The 25121-nt window shown below is 37.6% G+C and overlaps 1 protein-coding gene across 1 annotated transcript in view; it reads left to right on the forward strand.

Moving 5' to 3' along the window:
* LOC124722536 (voltage-dependent calcium channel type A subunit alpha-1) overlaps positions 1 to 25121 on the forward strand; it is a 393558-nt gene that overhangs the window by 330286 nt on the left and 38151 nt on the right. Inside the window, exon 21 of the mRNA XM_047247682.1 lies at positions 15821 to 16081. Within this exon, the coding sequence (XP_047103638.1) occupies positions 15821 to 16081 (261 nt within the window). The remainder of the gene's footprint in view (positions 1 to 15820; positions 16082 to 25121) is intronic.

Consider the following 25121-nt stretch of genomic DNA (forward strand, 5'->3'; position numbering starts at 1 on the left):
GAGCTGTTTGCCAGGAGGAGATCTGATGGAGGTGGAGTATTCCCTACATCACTGCAGCAGCCATCAGAGGTTGCCCCCAGTCCTCATCAGTCCCCAACCACCAGCGTTGGGCAGAGCATCGGCGTACAACCAACCCCAGTGTCACCTACGATGTTCCAATGAAGAGCACCCAAGTATATCATCTGGCAAAGGTCCCTCTCGCCACTTATCCCTTGACTCAGTGACTTCTGATGTGCCATACCTGTGATTCATTTATAGCCATTGGTAGATCATCTTCAAGTACTCATCGCTTTGTAGCTGGATGTAATCTCATTTCCTATAAACTGTTGAGGTATTGTACATATCACAGCATCAGTTACATCTTAACATTTATTGGTAAGTATATTCACTTAATAATGAGCTTGGTTAAAATATCTCATATTGAATAATAATCAGAAGTAAGCACATCCATGGAGTTATGAACAACTTAGACAGTGGCACTGGTCTGACTTAGTCAGCACAAATATATGACACTCAATACATAATGCTGACAAAGTGAAGCATTCCTGCACATCCCAAAAACCTTTGATATTAACATGCTGATTTTTTATACATAGATTTCTGTCGAATGTGTGTTAGCTCATCTCCAACTAACTTGACAAATGGACTCACAACTATTTATAAACATACATCGGAATAATTACCAAACTTTAATTACATTTTAGTTTATAATAATAATGTCTGAAATAACTCCAATGATATTACAAAGAAACAAGTAATAAATTGTCTCACCTGTACGATGGATTACTGAAAAAACTGAGAAGTTTACTGGACTACTTAGTTAACCCACTATACACCACCACTGGGATTTACTAATTTTTATGCAACATTTTTATGTTATAATTTTATCGATTTTGTTAATTTCTTAATTTAAGCCTTATTTTGTAAACCAAAAGTGTTTTTCAGTTCAGCAAATTCAGGACAACATAATTATTGTACCATTTGTCAAAATTAGACACTCTTAAATGCCAAAATAGAAAAGTATTGTCTGTGAGGTAGAAATTACAAATACAAATATCTCTTTAAATAGTAAGTTTTTGTAAACTCTGAAGAGCTTACTGAAAAGAGAGTCTTTGTCTGGCACACAGTTTTAATCTGCCAGAGTGAAAATCTCATTCTGGAAGTTTATGGCGGGCTTTTTATTATTTTCCATTACGCGACAAGCCATCAACTATTTTCTCACTGAAATTCTTAGTCCTATGTGTTCTGTAGGAATATGATATGTGTAATAATTCTTCAAATAATTTGGTTTTTCCTTAAAGTAACTATATTTCTGCTGTTGAATATTATGGAGGTACTCATTGAACTATAATGTTTCATAAATGAGCCATGGAACAGAGGATTCATCATTTTACAAGACTATAAAATGTTTATCAATTACATAACGAGAAGAAAAGAAAGAAACTACATTTTTAAGGTGCAGTATTGTAGCAAGTGGGTCCACCCCCCCCCCCCCCCCAAACCCCAGCCCCTCCCTCCGTCCTCTCCATCTCCACCCTCCATCATGCTACATTCTTTCATTAGCCCTCCCCCCCTTCCACCCACCCCCATAGTAGGTAACTGGATAATTCAATATAAAAAAGCCATAAAATACACTCCTGGAAATTGAAATAAGAACACCGTGAATTCATTGTCCCAGGAAGGGGAAACTTTATTGACACATTCCTGGGGTCAGATACATCACATGATCACACTGACAGAACCACAAGCACATAGACACAGGCAACAGAGCATGCACAATGTCGGCACTAGTACAGTGTATATCCACCTTTCGCAGCAATGCAGGCTGCTATTCTCCCATGGAGACGATCGTAGAGATGCTGGATGTAGTCCTGTGGAATGGTTTGCCATGCCATTTCCACCTGGCGCCTCAGTTGGACCAGCGTTCGTGCTGGACGTGCAGACCGCGTGAGACGACGCTTCATCCAGTCCCAAACATGCTCAATGGGGGACAGATCCGGAGATCTTGCTGGCCAGGGTAGTTGACTTACACCTTCTAGAGCACGTTGGGTGGCACGGGATACATGCAGACGTGCATTGTCCTGTTGGAACAGCAAGTTCCTTTGCCGGTCTAGGAATGGTAGAACGATGGGTTCGATGATGGTTTGGATGTACCGTGCACTATTCAGTGTCCCCTCGACGATCACCAGTGGTGTACGGCCAGTGTAGGAGATCGCTCCCCACACCATGATGCCGGGTGTTGGCCCTGTGTGCCTCGGTCGTATGCAGTCCTGATTGTGGCGCTCACCTGCACGGCGCCAAACATGCATACGACCACCATTGGCACCAAGGCAGAAGCGACTCTCATCGCTGAAGATGACACGTCTCCATTCGTCCCTCCATTCACGCCTGTCGCGACACCACTGGAGGCGGGCTGCACGATGTTGGGGCGTGAGCGGAAGACGGCCTAACGGTGTGCGGGACCGTAGCCCAGCTTAATGGAGACGGTTGCGAATGGTCCTCGCCGATACCCCAGGAGCAACAGTGTCCCTAATTTGCTGGAAAGTGGCGGTGCGGTCCCCTACGGCACTGCGTAGGATCCTACGGTCTTGGCGTGCATCCGTGCGTCGCTGCGGTCCGGTCCCAGGTCGACGGGCACGTGCACTTTCCGCCGACCACTGGCGACAACATCGATGTACTGTGGAGACCTCACGCCCCACGTGTTGAGCAATTCGGCGGTACGTCCACCCGGCCTCCCGCATGCCCACTATACGCTCTCGCTCAAAGTCCGTCAACTGCACATACGGTTCACGTCCACGCTGTCGCGGCATGCTACCAGTGTTAAAGACTGCGATGGAGCTCCGTATGCCATGGCAAACTGGCTGACACTGACGGCGGCGGTGCACAAATGCTGCGCAGCTAGCGCCATTCGACGGCCAACACCGTGGTTCCTGGTGTGTCCGCTGTGCCGTGCGTGTGATCATTGCTTGTACAGCCCTCTCGCAGTGTCCGGAGCAAGTATGGTGGGTCTGACACACCGGTGTCAATGTGTTCCTTTTTCCATTTCCAAGAGTGTACATTAACCACAAGCACTATATGTAAAATGCACCTGAAAGTTACTATACACATAGTTTTTATAGAACATGAAATTTTCGTGGTGGAAACAAAATTATTACTTCTGAATGATACATCCATTGAGATTTCCAACTTCTAGTCATTACATGTATCACATTTTAATACAAAAAATTATGGAATGAGCTGATCATCTTTCTACAACACGAAATACAAATTTTCAAAATACCAGAATATACAGTTACGTAAAGAAATTAAAATGGTTCAATCTTCTTAGCAGTGTACATTAATTCTTACTTCTGAGCAAAGAAATTTCTACATTTTTCAAACATTTAGTAATGTAATTGTTTTTCCTTTCGCTTTTTGTAATGTCCTTCTTACATACAGTTAAATTAATTAACTTCAGTGCCCAACAGGCATGATATATGCTGAGATGACAAAAGTCATGGGATAGCAATATGCACATATACAGATGGCAGTAGTACCGTGTACACACGGTGAAAAAGGGTAATGCATTGGCGGAGCTGTCAGCTGTACTCAAGTGACTCATGTGAAAAGGTTTCTGATGTGATTATGGCTGCATAACGGGAATTAATGGACTTGGAAAGTGGAAAGTTAATTGGAGCTAGATGTATATGTCATACCATTTCAGAAATCATGGGAGATCCAATATTCTGAGATACACAGTGTCAAGGGTGTAGTGAGAACACCAAATTTCAGGCATTACCTCTCACCAAGGATAATGCAGTGGCCAACGGCCATCACTTGACTGACAGCAGCAGAATTTGTGAAAAGTTGTCAGTGCTAACAGACAAAGAACATTGTGTGAAATAACCACAGAAATCAGTGAAGTACATAAGATAAATGTGTCTGTTGCAACAGTGTGGCGAAATTTAGCATTAATGGGCTGTGGTAGCAGACAACTCATGTGAGTGCCTTTGCTACCAGCACGACATCACCTGCAGCACCTATCCTGGGCTCCTGACCATATAGGTTGGATCCTAGATGGCTGTAAAATTGTGGCCTGGTCAAACAAGTCCCAATTTCAATTGGTAAGAGCTGATGGCAGGGTTCGAGTGTGTTGCCAACCCCACAAAGATTAGGACCCAAGTCAACAAGGCACTGCACTTGCTGCTGGTGGCTTCATAGTGGTGAGCGCTGTGTTTGGAAGGAATAGACTGGGTCCTCTGGCCCAAATGAACCCAACATTGACTGGAAATGGTTATGTCTAGCTACTTGGTGACCATTTGCAGCCATTCATGGAATTCATGTTCCGAAACAGCAATGGGATTTTTATGGATGATAATGCACCGTGTCAATGGGCTGCAATTGCTTATGGATATTCTGGAGAATTTGAGCAAATGATTTGGCCACCCAGATCACCTGCCATGAAACCCAGTGAATATTTGTGGGACATAATTGAGAGGTCAGTTTATGCACAAAATCCTGCACCGGCAACACTTCCGCAGTTATGGACAGCTGTAGAGGCCACATGAGTCACTATTCCTGGAGGGGCTTCCAACAACATGTTGAGTCCATGTCAAATAGATTTGCTGCACTGCACCAGCCAAAAGGAGGTCTGACACTATGTTAGAAGGTATCCCACGATTTTTGTCACCTAATTGTACAAATAGTAAATATCCACTAATTTTCACACATTGTACATGTCTTCTGCAGTCAACAAGTTTTGGCCTGGCATGGCCAGAGTCCATAGTTGTTATATGTCACTGGAATTCATTGTTCTTACTGCATATCATAAAAGGGAAACATACAACTTACATTAGTATGTACATATGTATTTTTGACTGTCATGACAATCATAACCTTTTGTATGATAGTTTCTCATATTACATTATATTCAAGTAAATAGCATTTCATGAAGTCCGCTTATGGATATTCTGGAGAATTTGAGCAAATGATTTGGCCACCCAGATCACCTGCCATGAAACCCAGTGAATATTTATGGAACATAATTGAGAAGTCAGTTTATGCACAAAATCCTGCACCGACAACACTTTCGCAGTTATGGATGGCTATAGAGGCCACATGAGTCAATATTCCTGGAGGGGCTTCCAACATGTTGAGTCCACGTCAAATAGACTTGCTGCACTACACCAGCCAAAAGGAGGTCTGACTCTATGTTAGAAGGTATCTAACCTAATGAAATGGACGTCATAACTGTATAGCTAAACTTGATATAAATAAAAAAGCAAGTAATCATTTGTTTCATGTAATCAGCTTGTTACCAAAAGGATCAATGTCACAATGTCAATTTTTGTTCAGTCACACCACTTTCTTTACAAGTAATTTCAAAATAATTGCTCAACCAGGAAAATACTCCAAGATATCACAAAATTACATGTATAATACAATGCAATTCAAGCAGCAAAGTTACTGTGTTCATAGTATTTCATTATTTTGAAAGCAATGCCTATTCTTAATAATGTCAATTGAGGCACACATCAAATATATTCACTAGGAAAAAATATTCTGAAAAGAAAACTTTACATTACACGGAGCTCAAACACATTCTTCTTCAAATCAGGTTTTTATAAATGTTACTAATTTTAATCATAGTCCTTCTGCTTTGGTCTGTCTACAGTTTTTCTTTCTTATGTCACACGGCTATTTGCATTGTTAGTACACTTATGACATATTTATAACTTCCTCCTTAAATATGTTTATTTTTCTCAAATTACTAGAGGCCTGCCACAAGGCCACAGAGGATAGTATATTCATAGCTTTTACATTATTTACATGTTTTTACCACTTTCCTTTGAGACATGTCATTGATTATCATTACATATTGTACTTTTGCTGAGTTGATCTTCCTATGTTACTTTAATTTCTCAGTTACATAAATTTATGTTCTTACACCTTCTGATTATTCACTGGCAAGGTCACTAACCAATCCCTGACACTGAAAAATATCACATTATTTCCTGATATGAGCCATCTACTACTTTATTAACTCTCATATAACACTTCCCATTTTAATAGAAAATTGTCTTGCCATGATACATCAAAATTCATAACACTCTTTTCATCTCCCTGACATAGCCAAAACAACTTCAGCAAAACATATTTTCACACACTCTCAATACATGTCCTTCCAACACTTAGTTTATTAAATACAGTTTTACAGTATTTCAATATATTATTCATGTGCTCTATTACAAAATGAAATGTGCAAGAATAACACTTCATTACGTTTGCATATAAAGTTTGAAACATAACATAAATTGAGTTGTTTCCTCGTAATATACTAGTCAGGTATACTAGTAGAAGTAGATTGTCATTCAGGAAAGGCAGGAAACCCACAGCCATCTTGAGGCTCATTGTTTGCCAAAACACATACAAAGAATACGAGCCCTCTGGAGGCTTTTAAGCACTGATTTTTATTTTAACCCCTGGTTCCCAGCCTATTTTTACATAACTGAGTGAAGTTCCACATTTACTATCAAATCAATTTAAATTACAGAACATCCCCACCACAGGTATTTGAAAATAGCATTCGCCGCATTGCAAACGCTATTCTGTTAAACACTTTATTAAATGAAAATTACTTATTTACATAGGTTACTTTGTTGATAATTTTAAAAATCTTAGATATGTCTACTATCACTAATTTTGTCATTAATGTATTTGCTTTGGCAAAGCTTACTTCTACAACCGTTTCACTCCTCACTTGCGTACATTCTGTCTCAGTTGCACTTACATTGTTTTCAACTAATTGCAAATCTTTAATTTATTGCCCCTTTCGAATATCTAACCCTCCAACCTGACATACATGGTTTGACTTTTGTTGAGCATTGTCCTGAAGCATAATGTGTGCTTGAAAATTCTTTGGATGTCTCAATGTGCCACTGATCAAATATCTGTGCTTTTCACACAATTGTTAATCCTGGTATGGGAAACTTAAGTATAGATAGCATGCATATTTTCTTGGACATCTATACCAAACAAATCAAAAACACCCATGCCAAAAACATTTGGACAAAGTATGAGTGAACTAGCAAGAATGGCACCAATGTAGTCATACTTTTATATTTTGCTTGTGAAGTGCATGTCCTGAGACTGGAATATTTTCACCATTGTATGCTGTGAAATCCAGACATGATTTCTGGAGCTTGGGGTGTCCCAACAGCATATATGTATTCTGATTAGTTAATGTGACTGAAGCATCAGTATCTTAACTGGGATTGTACAGTTTGATTGCAAATTTATAAAGATATGAACAGTTTGTGATTATTCCTCTGAATATGGTTGTTAGTTCTGACTTTCAAAAGACTGTCTTTGTCTGATTTATGAGTGACGGACTGTTTTGCTGTTCGTCTATTTGAGGAGAGCTGATTGAATGAGCAAAGTTTTTCACTGTGCTTGTAGCTTTGCCATTGTAGTGCTTGCATCTATAGTCCTGTGAGTATTGCCAGAGGAGTGGGTGAGGAATCAGAATGTGAGATTATATTGACTACCATCTTCTCAAATCTAGGTTCATAGGGAAGAAAATTTACTTTTACATTCTTTCGCAGGCACATTTTCTGTTTGTGGCCTGACTTACGGCTGTGTCGGGCATTCCAAATGGCAGAAGAAACATTGTTTGCAGCGATGTGTTATGTAACACTGAACACAAGAATTTTGAGCACACAAACTTGAAGGAAAACGGGCTGGACACACTGTGTACTGCATATGCCACTGCTTGTGGCTGTTGCAAACATGTGCCATGCAGGGTTCAGCCTGCTTAGAACTTTTTTTGGTCAGTTTTGCAACAACAGGCATGTTAAAGTCTAGTGCAATGAAGTTTTGCTATTACTAAGATTTGATCATTTTGAGCACTTCATTGGGACTAGGATAGCGATGCATAAAAATCTCATCTCATATTCTATTGTCAGTGATGGTCTGAATAGTTGCATCATGAAGAATTTTGTCATGAAATGAGTCTCGAAAAGCACAGTTAAATTTACAGTTCCTAGTCATGCCCCCGAGTTCAGTGATCCATTCCTTGTAACATCGATTACTGTTATGACACATGCAAAACTGTTTGAAATGAGCAGCAGCTGCTTAGATTGGGGACTAGAAAAATTCCTTGATTTTCCTAATAACTCACTCAAAGCGTAGAGTTTGGGGTTCTACTAGGGGGAGCACTTTTTGACACATTTGCACTATTTCTACTCCTACCCATGAAAAAACAAAAGAGCATCATGGGTCACTTGAGATTTTGTAGGTTGAAATATGCTGCTCCAGATGAATTTTTTATTCTGTCCACCCTCTTGTTTTACATCAAAGGAGCAGAAGGGAGGAGGCAGCATCTGGTGACCAGAATTATGTGCTTCAACTGTAGTTTGCCACTGTACATTTTGTACATCCAGCAGTTGGGTGATGCTTAAAAGTAACATTTGTATTTGTTGGCTCTGAAACTGAGTAAGTGCAGTGAGTGATGGCTCTCCAGTGGTTGCCATTTTAAGCAAAAATTAAGTACCCTTTAAGACACAAGAAAGAAATTTACAATTATTTTCCCACACTGCTGAAACAGAAATATTGATTAATTTGATGATGTTTGGAGTTGAGGATGTTGAATCACATCCCAAGAATCCAAACCACTATGATCTCATCCTTGTGACCAAAAACATCTGTTGTGTCCTGTATGAAGTGATTGGTTAAACCTGGAACACTCCATACATTTCATAAATGACTAAAACATCCATACATTTATTTACATTATATACAGCACAATAAAATTATACATAGCTGTAGTATCAATTGTTGTCTGTTCCACACTGTTTCAAAAATAATTCTGTATGATAGTTGAATATTAATAATGTTGTACATTGTCTGTAGTTCTATTTTTACTGCGAGTCTTCTGAGATCTGGGGACTGGAGCTTGGTGTCTGCCATCTTAAAAAGACACGTTGATGGATACCTTTGCATGCAGTGAGTAGAAGAGATGAGGCATACTGCTATTTTGCAGGAGTATGGTGAGCCCTGTAAAAAGTGGGGTTCACAGTGGAGGACAGACATGTTAGACCAGAACCTTGATGACGAGTATGCCTGCCCTCATATTCACATGCAACTGACATCGGTGTGTTGAAATGATGCATCTTCTGCACAGAAGTGGACAGTATGCCATGTGTAGTTGACATAAACACTGTCGATAATGCAGATACTGTTACTGGCATGGACTTGGTGTCCCGGCTAGCCTCACATGTGTTCTATTGTGGAAAGAGCTTGGGATGTTATTGGCCATGAGTGTACCTCAACATCAAGCAGACTGTTCATAGAGACATGTGCCATGTGTTTATGAACTTTATTCTGCTTGGAAATGGTACCTCGATACTGTTGCATTACAGGTAACATTTGAGGTCTCAGGATATCCATGACATACCATTGTTCCATGAGAGTTCAGTCAATCAGTACCAGCCATAATCTGCAATCATACTTGATGGCTTCCCACACCATGATCCCACGACTAACACTGCTTTGCCCTTCCACCCCTCCTCAGGTCGCCTCCATACTTGCCGACGATATTCATCCAGGGTAGTACAGAACTGTGATTCATGACTGAACACAATGTGATGTCATTCATCAACAGTCCATGCTTCCCTGTCAAGGCACCACTGTGAACTCAGCCATTTGTGTTGTAGTTTTAATGTTAACCTATACATGGGGTCTCCTAGTCCTGTTGCTGTTAGCCTCCAGCCAGTGGTGCAGGATTACACAGGATGTTTCAGGGAGTCCATTACTTGTTCTCACATGGCAGGTGCAGATGTGAGGAGATTACAATACTATGGCAATCCTCCCTTGTGGTGGTCAGACATGTTAGACCAGAACCTTGATGATGAGTATGCCTGCCCTCATATTCACATGCAACTGACATCGATAGACTGTCACATCTGAATGCACCGCAAATCTGGATATTCCTCTATTTGACCAGCCAGCCAAATGGAGATGAACTGTGAAGCCCCTTTCATACTCTGGCAGATGCCGATAACACCGTGTGACACAAGTATGTGCCAGCTCCGTGTTCTTCACAGTGATCACTCAACATGTGACACCATTTGTACCCATTATATAACTTACCAGGTCTGGTAACAACAGTACACGTTAACAGTACTAATGCAGTCCAGTGGCTGTGCTACCTGTCACAGAGAATGGCAACTCTAATTATTTACATATCTGCCTGCAGTGTGTATGTGTATGAAGTTACATTGTCATCTGATCGTACCTTGTTGGTGCTTCACCTCTTTTGTCAGGTTGTGTATTTGATGAACACAGAAAACAACTGAAATTAATTTTCATACCTGATGTCTGAACCCTGAAATATACAGCAGAAAAGGATTGTGTTCAGCAAATACACAACCTGGAGTGGCTGGAGTTTTAAAGAAAACAGAAATCTTACCCATATTCAGTGTGTGTTTTCTGTTTGTTCTTTATTTTTTTCCTTATTCCTACAGTCAGTCAGTGATCTTTATATTCACTGCAGATCAAAATTCTGTACAGAAATATTTCTGAAGATCAACCATTTTTATACTGACTTTCATAGAGTATTAACAGAGAAAGAAATTTTTGGTAGAATGCAAAATGTGTTTAGTTGGAAGCATGTTTTGCCATATTCTGAAAAAATCATCTTATCACTATAAAGCATTTTTAATGTAAAAATCTGTATCTAGTCACATCAAAGAATATTTGGTGAATTGATCAAAGTCTTCATGTTAAAGTTTTTTGTGAAATGTCTACACCATTTGATTGTGCAAACATAGAATATCCTGAGATAAGCTCATTTGCATTGACATAGTACATTATAAGAAAGTATACACAGCTATCAGTCTAATTTCATGCTGGGGAAGTGATTGAAATGAGTACATTTTTTTTGTAGGTCATTAGCTGATTTACCACAAATGAGCTTACTCTGACCTTTGAAAACTACAATTTTGCAGGTTTTCACAAAACAAAACAGTGAAATCATCAGGGTAAAAATATCAGCACAAATTGATAAATAAGGTAAAATACTCCACATTTTTTGGGTAGATATGGATGATCTCACATGCTGGAAAGTTCGTAATGGTGATCTATTAAAACTGATTGTGTGGGCCAATACTTATATAAAAATAATTATAAAAAACTAAAATATTTTGCAGTTTGTCTTTCTTTGATTTTGTTTCATATAATATTTTGTCAGTTACTGTAGGTAGAAGAAATTATTCACTGATCACAAGAAAATAATTAGGATGAAACACCACTCCACTTTAAATAATGGAAATATTACAAACTGTTAATAAAATACTTGCAGTTCTTTTTTTTATGGATTATTTAAACTAACAATCCATACCTGTTTGGAAATAAGAATGATGCTCATGGATATAGAAGTGGCATTCAGTATTCTCTACTGAACCTAACTTTGATTCAGAAGGAAGTACCAATATATATAAAAGTAGATTAAAGTAGTTTATTTTTAACAAATCCTTTCATGACTCATACAGATTCCTGAAGGGAAATAAGTATTCAAAGTTCATGTCAGTAATAGGTCTAAAAGTAGATTTTGACTAAACAGAAATAACTGCTGTAGAAATTGCTTATTCCATAACATTGTGTTTATCATAATTATGTTCAATGGAAAAAGGATCACTTGAACAACATTTGAGAGAAGTTAAGACCATGTGATGGACTCATCTCTGGTTGAGCAAGTGCAGCATGCAGTTAGATCCTGCTACAACTGTTCACTGCAGTGTGGCCAACAGCCTTGCCATGTTGGTAACACCAATTTCCAGCCAGCCAGTGAAGTTAAGCAACATTAGACTCAGTTAGTTCTGAGATGAGTGACCATGGATGGAAACTGAGTGCCGTTGGTTGATGGACATGCAAGTTGTAATAATAATAATAATAATAATAATAAAGATTTTATTGTCTTTAGGCCATTACAGCAATTGACAACGTCAAATGAAGTTACAATTTATAATACAGTGTGATAAGGTATTGACTACTTAAATATTTTAGCTTATATTACAATCAATGTACAGTGGGTCATCTGTTAGATTACTGCATTTTACAGTTGAAGAATTCATTGATATCATAGAATGGGTGGGCAATAAACCATTCATGCAGTCTTTCTTTGAATGTATGTTCAGGAAGATCCTGTATGGCATGTGGTAGCTTATTAAATAGCTTGTGCCCTGTGACTTCATAGCTATTTATTGATTTTGATAGTCTGTGGTAAGGCGTGTATATGTGTTTGATGCTTCTTGTGTTGTAACAATGTACATTTTCTCTACGTTTCACATCTTGTAGGTTCTTCTTCGTAAAGATTAAGACATTGTATATATAGAGGTTTATTACAGTCATAATTTTTTGTTTAGTAAATAAGGGTTTGCAGTGAGCCTTATGTGAAGAATTTGTAATTATCCTAATGGCTTTCTTCTGCAATAATAGGATGTCATGTATATGACTACAGTTACCCCACAAGATAATGCCATAGGATATTATACTCTGGAAAAATGCAAAATAAGATGATCTGATGTATGTTTCAGGTACACAATTTCTGAGTTGTCTCAATAAATAAATTACTCTAGATAGTTTACTACTAATATAGTTTACATGTTGGCCCCAGGATAACTTTTCGTCTAAATAAACTCCCAGGAATTTAACAGAACTAGGGTCATCAGATAGTGGCTTGTCTCTTAGAGTGAAGATTATCTGCTGAGTTTTATTTTCATTTAGCAGGAAACTATTTGCTCTGAACCAATATGCTGCATGAGTGAGTGTATTTTCAGCACAGGTTTTAAGATCATTAAGACTGTTACTGCTATGGAGAAAAGTCGTATCATCTGCATACAATACAGTGGTGGATCTAATAAACGAGGGGAGGTCATTGATCATTATCAGAAACAGGAAGGGCCCCAGTACAGATCCCTGAGGCACACCTACTCTAACATTTTCTATGTTTGACATTTCCTTACCAACACAAACTACCTGTTTACGGTTGTTGAGATAAGCTTTTAATAGTCTGAGACTGTTTTCTTTGATGCCGTAGAATTCTAGTTTCTCTAGTAGTGGCATGTGCTCAACACAGTCGAAGGCTTTGCTTAGGTCACAGAATGAGACCTGAGCAAAGCCTTTGTTCTCAAAAGCTTTGAGGATGTAACTGACTACCGTGTTGATTGCATCAATGGTCGACAGATTCTTCCTAAACCCGTATTGTGTAGCATTAATTATTCCTAGATTCTCAAAGTGAGATGATAATTGTTGATACATGATGCATTCTATTACCTTGGAGAATGTGGGTACTATTGAAATAGGCCTGTAGCTAGATGGAGAGTCTTTATCTCCCTTTTTGTATACTGGGATGATCCTAGACAGTTTTAACTCATCAGGAAAATATCCCTCAAGTAAGCACTTGTTTATACAATGGGTTAAGGGGTAGAGAATGCAGTCACACACTTTTTTTAGCAGGTTGGATGATATGCCATATATATCTAAGCTATCAGATGATTTCAGTTGTTTTATGACCCCTTGTACATATCTAGGCGATACTTCGGAGAAGGTTACCATGCTTGTATTTAGTGACTGTCTACCCCAATTTTGGGAGAGTAACTCTGATGGACTAATGTCTGGTTTGATAATTGTGTCTCCTATTTCTTTCACTGAATTAATAAAAAACTCATTGAGTGTTTGTGGTGGGATATTAATTTTGTCTTTTTTAGTATCTCTGGCAGCACTGTTAATTACTTTCCACGCAGTTTTGCATTTATTGGTGGAATTATGTATGCTGTTGGCATTGTAGGTTTTTTTGGCTTGCAGGATGGCTTTTTTGTATTCATTCCTGCATTCCACATAGGCTGATTTGGCACAGTCAGACTTCATACTATTGTATATATTGTACAGTAACAAAACTTGTTTCTTTAGATCTGTCAGCTGTTTAGTGTAGCATATATTTTGTCTGTTTTGAGATCTGGATTTGTGGCTGCTGTCCATTATTTTTATTTTCTTTATGGGAATACTATGGTTAAATAGGGTCAAGAATGCATTAAAAAATCTATCAAATATTATTTTGGCTGGCAGATCATTACTTGATGTGTAATGTCCATCAACACTACAATGGCCAAACCAGTCTCTGTCAGCAAGGGAATTACGAAATGTTTTAATTTTATCCTCAGTTCTGGGTCTGGTAATCACAACTGTTGGGACAGGTCTGTTTGCATTGCACCTATTGAGGGGAATTTTACTTGCATAATTTAGAGATACGGAGTCATGGTCAGAGAATGGGAACACTACAACTTCGCATGTGTTTTCAGTGGTCTTGAAGTTTACAAAGATGTTATCTAAACATGCTTTGTTTCTTGTGGGCCTGTTATTAACATGATGTAAATTGTATTGTCTTAGCAAGTTTTCCAGATCTGCAACACTACCCTTACATTTAGTAACATCAAAATCAGCATTCAAATCACCTCCTATTGCAATATCATAATGTAGCCATTTAATATTACTTAATTCACTCAATAGCATGTCCATTTTTTCTAAAAATATGTTAATGCTTCCCTTTGGTGATCTGTACATGGATACTACTATTAGCTTATGACTATTAATGATTATACCCGTAACTTCAAAGTGCTGTTCATCACACAAGGAATTTAGGTCTAGTTTGGTTATTGTACAATTGAGTGACTGGTTGGAATAAATTGCCACACCACCTCTAAGTGGTGTCCAATTGAAAGATCTGTACCATGCCAATGTGCCACATGTCATTATTATTATTATTATCAATATTACTGCAGGATGTATTCCACTAATTATAGAGACATTTCTCAAATAATAATTTGACTAACTAACAAGAACTCTGAAAGAGAATCTTTGCTAGTTTTGATCTGTGTAGATATTGTTAAGAATGCATAATGACCTAGTTAAAATGGTTGCATTTGCTGATGATACAACCATCTGCAAGAATGCAGCAAGTAAGTAGTATTTCATGTAAAGCTCTTTATGTTTAATGGAAAATCCAGGATGATATAATGATAATATTATGGAAAGGATATAGTGCTACTCATCACATAATGAGATGCTGAGCTGCAGACAGGCAAAACAAAAAGAATGATAAACAAGTAAGCTCTCAGCCAAAAAGCTTTCATCTGAATTAGATGACACACACACGTCTGTGCAGCTGTCAGATATGGTGGTCTTGTGTGTGTGTGTGTGTGTGTGTATGTTTTGTCTGATTCAGACAAAGACCTTTTGGCCAAAAGCTTACTTGTTTAGCCATCTTTCTGTTGTGCCTGTCTGCAACTCAGCATATCCATTACATGGTAAGTAGCAGTCTATCCTTTCCATAATATTGTTTATGTTTAATGTTTGAAGCATACAGAAGAAGAAGAAAATGAGCAGTAACATACAAACATAGACTTCTGCAGGAGGTGACAGCTTGGTTTATCTTTTTGGAGTATAATTCTCTGTCACACGGTAAAATACAATGAAACTGAAAAAGAACCAACTCTTCTACAAACTTTCAATGGTCTACTTTGTGGAATCATCACTTTAAACAAGACTAATGAATACTGACAAAAAATTTGGCATCCTTTTCTTTTTCACTGTACGTTGTGAAACATTATTATACCCAAAAGCTAGATAGGTTGTATCACTTTTCGTGTTCATTGTTCTATGAGCACAAAAGACACTTATTTGTTTTAAATGTTGTGTGCATTATGTTATCTGGAAAATATTAGAAATGCAGTTTTGTGGGGATATTGTCAAGTTTTGTAACAACAGGTTTCTTTTTGTGTTTCAGTGGAAGCAAAGCGGGTCAAAATTTATCTACTATTAAATCTCTTCGTGTGCTGAGAGTCCTGCGTCCTCTAAAAACCATTAAGCGTGTTCCCAAACTTAAGGCTGTGTTTGACTGTGTTGTAAATTCTCTCAAGAATGTCATCAACATTCTCATCGTGTACATATTATTTCAATTCATATTTGCTGTCATTGCAGTGCAGTTGTTTAATGGAAAATTCTTCTTTTGTAATGATGAAAGCAAATTCACCAAAGATGAATGCCAGTGAGTACCTATGTTGCTATAAATATGTAACATATATTAAATTTTTAAAATAGTGTTTGGCTTTTGTAGACAAATGCTTGGCAATAACAAAAGTCAAAAATAGAGGTTCTCAGGTGTCATACTTCTACCTCTTCTTAATATTTATATGTTCATAAAATAATTTTCTAACTTATATTTTAAAATTACAAAGCATATTTGAAAAGTACAGAGAATTACTGGGCATTAGTAGTACAGTTGTGTGATTGGGAGATGATTTATAATTTATTTTGGAAAGTTTTACACAAATGTCAGAGACCAGGCTCAGAGAATATTTTGTGTTTTTGAGAATCATCATCAGACTGATCAAAACATGCAACTTTTTAACAATTTTGCCTCTTAAGACTGATGAAGATGTGAATAATGCAGACTTTGTGAATGGTTTTTAGACATCACTTACAGACTTCCTGACCTGTGTGATCAATAAACATTCTTTGTTTTCTAGGAACTCTCTTTCATCACAAATGCATTACAGTATCTTACTTTCCACATGTCCCTGGGAACAGGTGTCAAATAAATGAAGAATTACACTGTCTATCATACCTTAACATTTGTCTACTATAGACTCAAAAGTCTTCCTTGAAATCCAACGTCATGTAAATAATTCTACGGAGTCAAATTTCAATTTGTGGAAAGATACATCAGCTGGGAGTGACTTGGTGTTTGACAAGTGAAAGGCCTTATATAGCACAGAAACACCACTTGTGCTACACATTCAAGAATCCTTTCTCCACTCTGGTCCTGACATTTATTGGCCAAAGGAGATCAATACTAAACCACTTTTACTATGGTCTTGTCCAAAGCAAGATTTCAGTATTTCACTTTACGTTGTGCAGTGGTTAGGACCAGTTTATGGAAGCAGTTTCACAGATAAATAGAGCCTAACAGTTAGTTAGACTCATTTCTGACAACAGGATATCATTAGAATCTTAGGCATCATGTGTATTTGGTGGCATGCACACCTGTCTTCAGTTTGAGTACCATTTTCACATAGTTTTAGAGTTGTTGGTTTGGTTGTCCAGCCTGAAGTTAGTTTGTCCCATTTCTCCATACCTGTTGCTTGTCAGCTATCCTCTTTCTTTCTGCACAACTGTCATAACTCATAACATCAACAATACATATTTTGTGCTCATAAATATAAGCCCGTCCCTGTGATTTTTTCCCTCTACCATCCCTTGAGCTACTGTTTTGAGTGATGACGTATATCCAGATATGTGTCCACTGAGTCCATCTCTTCATTTCATTATATTCTTTTGTAGGCATTCTTTCTCATTGACTCATTCTACCACATTTACAAGCCATACTCATAAAGATCCAAATTCAGATTGGAGTCCTCAAAATCATAATCACTATTGCCTTGTATTGACTGATGACTGCTAGAAAACATAGTGGTGTGTGGCTCTCATGATGTACATTTAGTTGACATATTTTAAAGTGTCTTATGTAATTGATGAAATGCTGTTCATGAAATTGAGAAATGAGGAGTAAAGAACAATATATGAAAAGGAGGAAGTCCTTTTTCATAAGCATAATGTCTGACTTACTCCTCTGCAACTGTTGCTATCTTTTTCCCAACTATTCAGTTGCGTATTATTGTGGAACCTTTAAAGAAACAAAAGTGTTACACTAAAATTGTAGACTGATGAAGAGACACTTATCTCCCAAAGTTAAATTACACATTAATCATCAAAGTAGAATAAATCAAATTATATTTATGGGATCAGTCAACTTAAGACTGAAGTTAATGTGTTCTGTTAAAAAGTGATTACATAGACTAATTACAGTTTTATTGTGTGCATACCTATGAATAGGCCATAAAAAGGCAGCATTTTGTAAGTGATGTGAAGGCAACATTTGCCCACTGAATTGCTGTAGCCAGTGTTAGAAGCTTGCAGACTGTGTAGTACATACATTCCAGTGTGGCTTGATGTTCATTCTTCAGTGGTTAGCAGGCTCCAATTGAAGTTCAAGTGAAGATAAAATGTCTAACTGAGTTAGACTGAAAGTAATGTTCATATGTTATTAGTCTTTGCTGATCATTAAATTCTAGTAAGAGTCACAACAAAAAAGTTCTGCAATTCTAATCTGAATGTGTACTCTTTTAGGATTTCATTGACTATCATGTATCTGTAAGTACAATGTCCTGATGCTTTCAAGTGACCTGTGTGGCAAAAATGATTGATAAGTTAGAGGCATAACTAACTTGGTGCACTTGAACACAAGCCAATTGAATCTTTGAGAAACTGCAGTTAGTTTTATCTATACATTAGTTATGGTTTACTATAGACAGTGAGTGTATGTACTGATATTAAGAGAGCAAGGGAAATCATGTCATACATGCAGTACTGCTGGAAGTTTCTAAGATGGAAGAGCAGATGCACTTGATTTGGTAAGCACATTTTGAGTTCTATGTGCTTCTGTATTGGACTGTGAATATGCAGAAACATGCAGATTATGTTTTGGATCATCATATTAAACAGCTGCAGGTATCATTCTTCAAACTGACATAACACTGTCAATAAATACCATATACTGGGTGACTATGTATTCCTTCCATTAATGAAACAAATTAGATAACATAACAAATGAGTTGGTTTGCAGTTATTTACAGCATGCAGCATTATTGTAAGTGTTTTATTACTGTTTCAGCTAATTATCATTCATAGTAGTGCCTGATACATGTCATCTCTTATTAGTGCCTGTCTGCAACATTTTTGAACTGATTGCTACAGTTTGAATAACTTTTTTTTTTGTAAAAAGTTAAATTTAATTGGTTCTATCAGTATGCTGCATATCTGCAATGTTCTTTTAGTTAAAAGCAAGCAGAATGATTTGGAATTTGTAAAATTTCCTGTTTTCTCCTCTTTCTGCTTGTCCTTCTATTTATTATAGCCAATGTATGTGCAAGTGAAACAACTACTTATATTTAAAAAATTTTGGTCTACACCATTGATTATCACTGATATGTGATACCCATACATTTCTTGTTTCTGATGTTTATTCTTAACACATTTAGCAAACAATGTAAAAAACTTTTAATGAAAAAATTAAAATAGTTTATTGAGTGTTCTTCTGGGCTGTTGATCACATTGTCAGTGTATAAAATTGTCTGACATTTCAGTTACTATTGCAAGTGGCCTTCCTCACAGCTTTGTGCTGGGCTGACTGCTGAGTGAGAGAAATTTCAGATCTTATATAGTAGCGGTTGAAGCTGTTTACATAATTTGATAGGGTACTTGAGAATAGGAGGAGGGGTGTTTGGTGTTCTTTATGGTCTTTGTATTGGTGGGTAAAGACATGCTTCATTGATCTTTACACTATTTCTTGCCACTGGTGCAAATAGGCGAATTAGAAATGGGTGGTAGCTGTGACATAGCACTGGTTACTTGCTGCCAGGTGTGGGCTGTGGCGTACCTGTGCTCTGTGTACATATGAACACCTCTGTCTCCCATGTGCCTGTTTGAATGGCTTTGTAAACACTGTCCGTCAGTAGTGTTGCCACTGCTGGGAGCCAAGATGCCTGAAGCCTATACCTGTTCTCGCTGTTCATGTTGGCAGGTCACTTGGCTATTTCTATCACCTCTCTAATCTTCCTCCCCAATGTAAATGGCTGTTTTGCCAGTACAGGGTTTTCACAGAATATTATCTCTTTATCACACTCATCCTGGTTTTCTGCCACTGTTGACCTCAGAGATATCTTCAGCAGAGATCTCTTCTGTAAAGATAGCAAGATAGCAAGAAATGGTGTAAAGTGAGATAAACAACCAAATCTATCACTGGACCTCATAAATCTATGACACAAAAGTCCAAGAAAACAGTTTAGTTGTAGAGGAAAGGTTACACAAGATGGAAACAACTTACAGTATAACTTAGAATACCGCAACAGAAAATCTTTATCTAAAAACCGTAAAATAAAGCTCTACTACACAGTTGTGAAACCACCATGCCTATATTCCAGTAAGTGCTTAGCACTCAATTATAAGGCAGAAAAAGTTTAAGTATTAGATGGAAGAATTAAAAGAAAAGCATTAGGTCCTTTAAAAACTTCAGAATTTTGGTAACTAAGAAGCAGCGGTGAAATATAACATAGAACACTATCTTAAACAACAAAGAAGAGAAGAGTGCTTTGAGTAATGGCTGACAATAGAATAACCAAAAGGATCTTCCATTAGCTTTGTGAAAAAAAAATCAATATGCATATAGATTCAAGAAGTCAAGAAGACTTGGGAAGGAAAAATATAAGAAGAAGTAAGGGAAAGAGAAACGTTCAGAAGGAAAGTTATAAAATTAGAAGGTTTCCAGGGGAAGGAGGAAAAGACAATAGGCACAAAGTGGTCTGACAAAAGGAAAAAAGAAACATTGTGAAACAATGCAAGAATACTGTATTAAAGAGGGAATGAATGAAAGATGAAGAACTGAAATCAGAAATCCCTTAGACAGTCCCAATGCAAAAAGGAGGAAAAAATGTTTACATTAATGTAAAAATTGGCACACTGAAACAGTCCCAATGAACAAGCATAAATAAATATTGAGGTTTTGGAAAAGAAATGAATATAATGTGATTGTCCTTAAAATTAAGATAATTGCATAAGATACTGATCTTTCATTATTAATTTATTTTTCATCTAAACACGAAAAAAGAACCTAGAAAAACTGTAAAATTGTGTCAACAATTGACAAACATTTTTAGATTTTATGAACATATTTAACACTTCTTTTTCATCCTGGATACCCATTTTCAATTAGTCTGCACTTTTTGATGATTGTTTGGACATGCTCTTGACAGACTGACTCATCTACAGAGGGTCCATCCATGGGCAATGGAAATTATTTTCCAATTACAGAACTTTTGAGATAGAAGTACTAAAGAAAAATGAAGAGAACCATCCGCACACACTGAAGCTGATTGGTTGATGGTGCATAGAAACATGTTTAATACAGAGACTTTACTAATTTTTGAACTACCACTTTTTCTAGTTCGAGTTCCTCTTTCACCTCCCCCACCCCCCCCACCCCCCATCCCCACCCCCCCCCCCCCTCTCTCTCTCTCTCTCTCTCTCATTTAATAAGTGCTCAATTGCAAAGACTTTACAAATAACCTCACATGTTAAGCACACACTGTAAAAGAAGCTCTCCTTTCTCAGTCACATAGTAACTAAGTTAGGATTGGAGAGCACTATCAATGAGGCAGATTTTGTTAAAAACATCAGAGATGCACCCATCATGTTACTGTATAGGAGACTGATTCTTGCAAATACCTTAGAAAATGGACAACCCTCAAAATTAGTGAATAATAGGTGTGCTAAACTGCATAGAGTTTACTATCTTTGTAACAACATTTATGAATCTAAATTGCTTTTCAGATACCTTGAACTCTGATACTACAACACCATAATGAGACCTTAAGTACTGTAAGCTTCAGATATCTGAACATAATCGGAATAGAACACATCAGGAAACTTCAACTAAAGCATAGAGAGATTCTGAAGATATCATGAACTCCATAATGGAAAATGATGTATACAGAATCAGACACAACAAGGAACTCTGCCTATATCTGGAGTAATGAGAAAGAGGATACAGTCATGTAGTCAGGATGGAATTTTCTAATGCTCAGAAATTAGAAGGAGTGATCTGTTTTACTTGGTAAAAGCTTTCTAAAACCAGATTCGCATAAATATTTCTTTATTTAGAACCAACTGGTTCAACAGCCTTTGCTGTCATCTTCAGGTATTCAAAAATTTATGTAATAAAATGTGTTCATTTGAGTTGGACCTCATGCCAAGTTGCCTTGTAGATAAAATTAAAAAACAAAATTTAAAAACAAGAAGCACTTTGTGCATATGGCCATGTTCATAGACGTAGCACTCACAGATGATTGTTACATTGTGAAAACTGCAGTAGACAATAAAAGGGACAGTAGCACATCTGTTAATGTTAGCTGGACATGTTCTAACCATTGAAGGTCCACCTTAGATGGTGTATAAGATATGAACTGGAGACTCAAATCAAGGCTCTTTGTCTCTGGAGGGAAAGTGAACAAGAGTAGTTAGGATAGCTCTTTTGCAACTATAAACTAACCATAATGACATTTGTGACAGAGATCAATACAGATTACGTATAGAGATTCTCCCCAGTCACTAACACCAATGAAACTGTGTCTGGAAAATGGAATGTACTGGGCTCAGGAATGGAAAACACCCGCAGTGTCAGGATGAGAGCATGTTGGGATGAGAGAAAGTGTGCCAGAGTTAAGAACTTCAGGGTCCAGTGTACGCCAAATGGAATGTAATATTTAAATAAAATTTACTTTTTCTCAACCAATATACATTATTCAACTACTGAAAGCTTTTATGAAAGTCATCTAAACATTCACACACAAACTAGACAACTTTAGGGCATTCTTTGGGTTTACACATTGTTTGTTTGTTTGGTTGTTCACCAGCTGTTGCTCTCTTTCCTTTATTCTGGTGCTTGTACCATCCTATAATTCTTTCATTTTTATTCACTCACATTATAGTGGTGAGGAACAGTGCGACTAGCACAGCAGGCAGATATGTCATGTGTGGCTAACATGTTTCTTATTATTGTAAGATAGAAGTTGCAAGGATGAGTCCTATCACACAGGGCATCTTTCCAGAAGAAAAAAGTAAGCATCACTGAAACACATCTGTGATACATGCAGAAATAACCTTTTGTATAAATGTAGAATTTTAGCAAGCTGTAATCTGGGATTGACAATCAATGTCAGACATTAATGTGTTGTAATCCATTATACTAATATGTTTTTCCATTTAACTCCCCCTTTTATTTGTAAAAGTACATTTGTAAATTCAGTAACAATGCACAAAACATAACTTTTGTTACCCTATTTTCCCACATGAGTGCCATTATGAAAGATAGATTTATTTTCTGTTTGCTTTATCTATGCATTCATTACTTCTTTGGGGCATGCTTTCTGTCTACTCTCAGAGTTTCTGTACTTTACGTTTATTTTTTGGTAACCTAGCAGCTAACTCCAGATTGTCATAGTAATTATTGAGGTAAGCAGCAAAAATCAGCATTGAGTGTTTCCTCTGTTAAATACTGAAATCCTGTGTAGTGTGCTTAATTCTGCTAATTCCACTTCTTACAACTTCATACAACTTAGATTTGAGTGTGAAACCCTCAGATTAAGTGAGCATGTACAACTATGTTCCATATTCACAATATTCATTTTTGATGTACTGCTTGAACTGCTGACATCCATACCAAGCCATCACTACCTTGTCTGATAGCAGTTTTCAGCCTCGATATTAGATCTTTGCCATTCGGAAGTTTTAGTTAACTATAGACCTAATTTTTGCTGTGTTTTTGTTAGGTTTTCTGTTTTCAGTGGTAAACATAGAAACTATCAAAATAATTGGAAACCTGTCTACATATAAACTTCTTAAATTTATTTATGTCAAAGGAAGGGTTCTGTAGTAATTTGTTATTTCCCTTTCATAAAATGTAACCTGTCAGACATTTGTGGATGAAGAAAATGCCCCACTCATTTGCTCAACACAAAGAAAATCATCAACTACTTTCATTGAAGAAAGTCTAATGATTTTTCCCTCTCTTGGAACACTACCAGCTGCAGCCAATTTGTCTAAAGTAAACTGTTTCATTGTACATGTGTTACCCAACCATCTATGATTGAAATGCAAATGTTGTTGAAGTCTGTTTGAGAATACTACACCTCCTTGATGCTCTCCACAGTGCCTTCTTCCTAGTCTGATCTTGAAAATGAACAATAATCTTCAAAGTTGGGAAAACAAAGTATTTGTTTTAGTATTAGGTTACTGTTTTCTAAAACGTGTCTTGCCACATAACACCTACACCTACATTTATACTCCGCAAGCCACCCAACGGTGTGTGGTGGAGAGCACTTTACATGCCACTGTCATTACCTCCCTTTCCTGTTCCAGTCAGTATCGTTCGCGGGAAGAACGACTGCTGGAAAGCCTCCGTGCACGCTCGAATCTCTCTAATTTTACATTTGTGTTCTCCTTGGGAGGTATAAGTAGGGGGAAGCCATATATTTGATATCTCATCCAGAAACACACCCCTTGAAACCTGGCCAGCAAGCTACACCATGATGTGGAGTGCCTCTCTTGCAGAGTCTGCCACTTGAGTTTGCTAAACATCTCCTGTAACACTATCATGCTTACCAAATAACCCTGTGACGAAGTACGCCACTCTCCTTTGGATCTTCTCTATCTCCTCTGTCAACCCGACCTGGTACGGATCCCACACTGATGAGCAATACTCAAGTATAGATCGAATGAGTGTTTTGTAAGCCACCTCCTTTGTTGATGGATTACATTTTCTAAGGACTCTCCCAATGAATCTCAACCTGGCACCCGCCTTACCAACAATTAATTTTATATGATCATTCCACTTCAAATCGTTCTGTACGCATACTCCCAGATATTTTACAGAAGTAACTGCTACCAGTTGTTTGTTCCGCTATCATATAATCATACAATAAAGGATCCTTCTTGCTATGTATTCGTAATATATTATATTTGTTTATGTTAAGGGTCAGTTGCCACTCAGTGCACCAAGTGCCTATCTGCTGCAGATCTTCCTGCATTTTGCTGCAATTTTCTAATGCTGCAACTTCTCTGTATACTACAGCATCATCCACGAAACGCTGCATGGAACTTCCGACACTATCGACTAGGTCATTTATATATATTGTGAAAAGCAATGGTTCCATAACACTCCCCTGTGGCACGCCGGAGGTTACTTTAATGTCTGTAGACGTCTCTCCATTGAGAACAACACGCTGTGTTCTGTTTGCTAAAAACTCTTCAATCCAGCCACACAGCTGGTCTGATATTCTGTAGGCTCTTACTTTGTTTATCAGGCAAAAGTGTGGAACCGCATCGAACGCCTTCCTGAAGTCAAGAAAAATAGCATCTACCTGGGAGCCTGTATCTAATATTTTCTGGGTCTCATGAACAAATAAAGCGAGTTG

The sequence above is a fragment of the Schistocerca piceifrons genome, chromosome X, assembly GCF_021461385.2.
Source record: "Schistocerca piceifrons isolate TAMUIC-IGC-003096 chromosome X, iqSchPice1.1, whole genome shotgun sequence".
NCBI classification, from domain to species: Eukaryota; Metazoa; Arthropoda; class Insecta; order Orthoptera; family Acrididae; genus Schistocerca; species Schistocerca piceifrons.